The sequence below is a fragment of the Garra rufa genome, chromosome 6 (assembly GCF_049309525.1).
Source record: "Garra rufa chromosome 6, GarRuf1.0, whole genome shotgun sequence".
Lineage (NCBI taxonomy): Eukaryota > Metazoa > Chordata > Actinopteri > Cypriniformes > Cyprinidae > Garra > Garra rufa.
This window is the reverse complement of record NC_133366.1, coordinates 45,461,922-45,465,242: the sequence shown is the minus strand read 5'-3', so window position 1 is coordinate 45,465,242 and position 3,321 is coordinate 45,461,922. Positions and strand designations below refer to the sequence as shown.

At 32.2% G+C, this 3,321-nt stretch overlaps 1 protein-coding gene across 1 annotated transcript; it reads right to left on the bottom strand.

Moving 5' to 3' along the window:
* Positions 1-556: 556 nt before the first annotated feature.
* On the bottom strand, positions 557-2,733 carry ifi44b (interferon induced protein 44b). Its single transcript, XM_073842669.1, has 6 exons — positions 2,717-2,733; positions 2,235-2,439; positions 1,823-1,969; positions 1,447-1,618; positions 810-910; positions 557-730 (listed from the first exon to the last, which is right to left on the bottom strand). Exons 1-6 carry the CDS (start codon positions 2,731-2,733, stop codon positions 557-559), a joined length of 816 nt encoding a protein of 271 aa, XP_073698770.1.
* Between the last annotated feature and the right edge of the window lie 588 nt (positions 2,734-3,321).

The following is a 3,321-nucleotide window of genomic DNA, read 5'->3' as shown; positions in this document are numbered from 1 at the left end:
AATGAGAAGGAGTCCGCTTCCTGCAATACAAAGTCATTGGAGGGCGTTGGATTGTTTTCCCTCACTTTGAATGTATTTAAATAAATTAAAATGCTGAAGCAAAGAAGATACAACATTCTCAGCATGGATGGTAGACAAGGGTATTATCACAAGGACAACAACCAGTCAAAGGTGTAATAACCTGCATGTAATCAGCAGGATGCCATTATGATTACTTATGACATAATACATCTTTAAAATTAAACTGGACAAGTATACAATATTGTTACAGTGTGCACACCTGAGCAATTTGTGTGTGTTGAGAGAAAATTACTCATAAATAAGATATTATAAAAAATAAGAAAAAAAAGAAAACCCTACCCTGTTAAATATTGAGTCATAATAAATATTAATTACCCAAGCAAAAACTTCATATCTTCATCTTCAGGCAAATAAATGTAATAAATCATTCTGAAATTATTATTTTTTATTAAACATTAATCAATATCCCCAGACCTTTCTTTGTCATAATCACACACCATTTCATATCTGCCAAATAATAAAGGTAAAAGCGCACTTATTCATTGTCTATCTGGTCCTGCACATAGTCATTGGCAAAGTTAACAATGTTTAGTAATGCCTTTAAAATCAGAATATCCATTTTTGTGTCGCCGGGGTCCTCCTCATGGTAGTTCTTTACTGGGAAGATACAGTTCACTGGAACTCCCAGTCTCACAGAGCACTCTTCCACCTGTCATTACAAAGTAATGTTTATTGGCAATTTTAATTTGGCAAACAGAAATAAACTAGCATTTTTCATACAGACATACCTTCTCTTTAATTTTTTTGCTTGTGTAGACCTTCTCAATGTTGCCCTTAATAAGAGGACATGCTTCATCCACCATGGTCATGATTACGACTTGAGGAGTGCCTGTGGTACAAGAAACAATAACTATTTATTCATACAGAGTAAAATATTTTATTATTATTATTATTTTATTATTATTTAAATATTATAATTATTATCATTATGAGTTGTCTCGTAAATTGCATAAAATATGCATATATTATAAAGAGGCATTTTTGTTTTGTTCCGTTTCAACCAGGCAGCAGATATATGTTAAATATATGTTAGAGTCTTTGTATTGTTAACTAGGTGTGTTCTGCTCTCAGTATGTGACTCCCTATAAAAACCATTGTGAATTGTATCAGCAGAAACATTATAATGGTCTGATGGTTTTATTTGCGTAAAAATAACTGCGCCCTTGTCAATGACAAAGACACCCACTGAAAGTATTTTTTATTTTGTGCCTTTCATCCTCTGTAGCTTTATTTAATCATCCCAAAAATGAAAATGTTTTTACACTACTATCCAGGCTACTCTTTCTATATAATGAAAAAAAATGTATACAATTGAGAATAATATACTGTATTCATTCCAGTAAATTTGTGTTCCACGTTACTCACCGAAGTCTCTTGCTTTTTGACGAACTTTTCTCAGTTGGTCAATGACACTCTCTTCTATTCGTGTTATAGAGTTAGCCGGAAGAACAGCCACCAGACAGTTAATCTTGTCATTTAGAGTGAGATTTTCTTTATACTTTGGGTTTCCTTCAGTAACTGGGCTTTCTGCGTTACACTAAAGAGACAGAAGCACTAAATATATTAGAATGTACTTTGTTTGTTATTGACCTTGACCTGTTGACCATTTACCTAAACAAGGTACTGGTGTGTTCACTTTATTAAAGAGGAGTTCTTCATTTTCATTACGAATTAATGTGAAGACCTCATACTATTATAGTAACTTTTGATATAAAGCATGATAAGTTGTGTATTAACATACGACATATCCACTTTTGATGTGGCCCAGTAATATTTTGGTGATGTCTTTGGGCACACTCTTTCCTTCTTCTTGTTCCATTCCTCTGATGTCAGTAAATGTGAAAGGATAGTAAGAGCTGTCTTTCTTTCTCAGTTTAAACTGTTTGCACTGGAAACAAAAAACAAACATACACTTGCATACTGTACTTACACATATTTACATTAGATTCTTCAATTTCTTAAAGTTTTTACAATAACTGGACTCTATTAGAACCAGAATTTTTTTCTTGAATGATTAAGCTTTTTGTATCGGTTGAGTGAATGATTCAGTGGCTCTCTTGCAAAGACTTTTTTAATTTGTGAATTAATCAACATTCAGTTAATTACTTCTAAAGATAGTATTGTTAGAGTAAATAACATTCCAATGCTTTTACCTCCATAGTGAAACTTCTACCACTTGTTGAATCTGCCAGGGCTCTAGTAGTCATACGGCCCTGGAGAACATTATCCACAGAGTTAAAGAAGCTGGATTTTCCTGCACCTATTGGTCCATGCAGAAGAATTCTGAGAGTGTTGGTCTCTGTGCTCCCAGTTTTGAAATTGTTTAGAGTTTTCAAAAGTGTTTGCTTCTCAGCTTCACTACAAATTGGTTAAGGGAAGAAAGGGTCAAGAATCACAAAAAGGGAAGATGGAAAATACAATCTGCACTATAAATTGAATTGGCCCAGTATTAATTGTTTGAGTATGTAAACTAGTAATCAATGGCCTTACGTCCAGTTGACTGTCCTCCATGGTTTATCCAACTCTGTTCAAACAAAAGTGAATTTTAGAAAGTGTAAAAATGCTTTGCGATGTCTTTTTGTTTTCCGCAAACTGACACACGAGTCAGTTTTAAAGCTTCTGTTTTTGTTTTTACAGGAAGTCCTTAGGCATCACTGCTTTTCATTAATTCTCATTTACCGGTAGATATTGATATTCGCTCACTTCTACTAGTTTAATGAGTGGATAAATTAAACTTTGAATATGATGCCTTAAGGTCAGCTATTTGTTTCTAAATTAATATAGCATTCATCAACCACACATTTTAATTGAATCACTCAATATTTTAAATATATGAATATATGGATTTAAATTATTTTCCTGCATGAAATGTAATTTAAATTCCTTTAATATATAGACAATTTCTGTTATAACAACACGAAAATTACATACCCTGAGGTGGAGAGGCTTGTTTTCGACGAAATTATGACATCCTAGGAATGTTTGGTAAGAAGGATTAGATAACAGAAAATACACACACACAAATTATTAGAAAACACAGTCTACTAAAATTAACACAGTATTGCAAAAGAAGAAATTGTCAAAAATGTACCAATTAGATGTCAAAATTACAATAATACATCACTTTAGTCAATCATCATTGCACAAAATATATAAATAAAAGCCAAAAAAGAATTATTTAAGTAAACTTAAACGAAAACTTTAAAAAGTAAATATTTAATTTGACTTACATATTTAAAA

Excerpts from the sequence above, each read along its gene's own strand:
- ifi44b (XM_073842669.1), bottom strand. Across the intron at positions 1,970-2,234 it reads GTAGAAGTTTCACTATGGAG|TGCAAACAGTTTAAACTGAG; the intron begins GTAAAAGCATTG and ends TTTTGTTTCCAG. Across the intron at positions 1,619-1,822 it reads ACATCAAAAGTGGATATGTC|TGTAACGCAGAAAGCCCAGT; the intron begins GTATGTTAATAC and ends CTGTCTCTTTAG.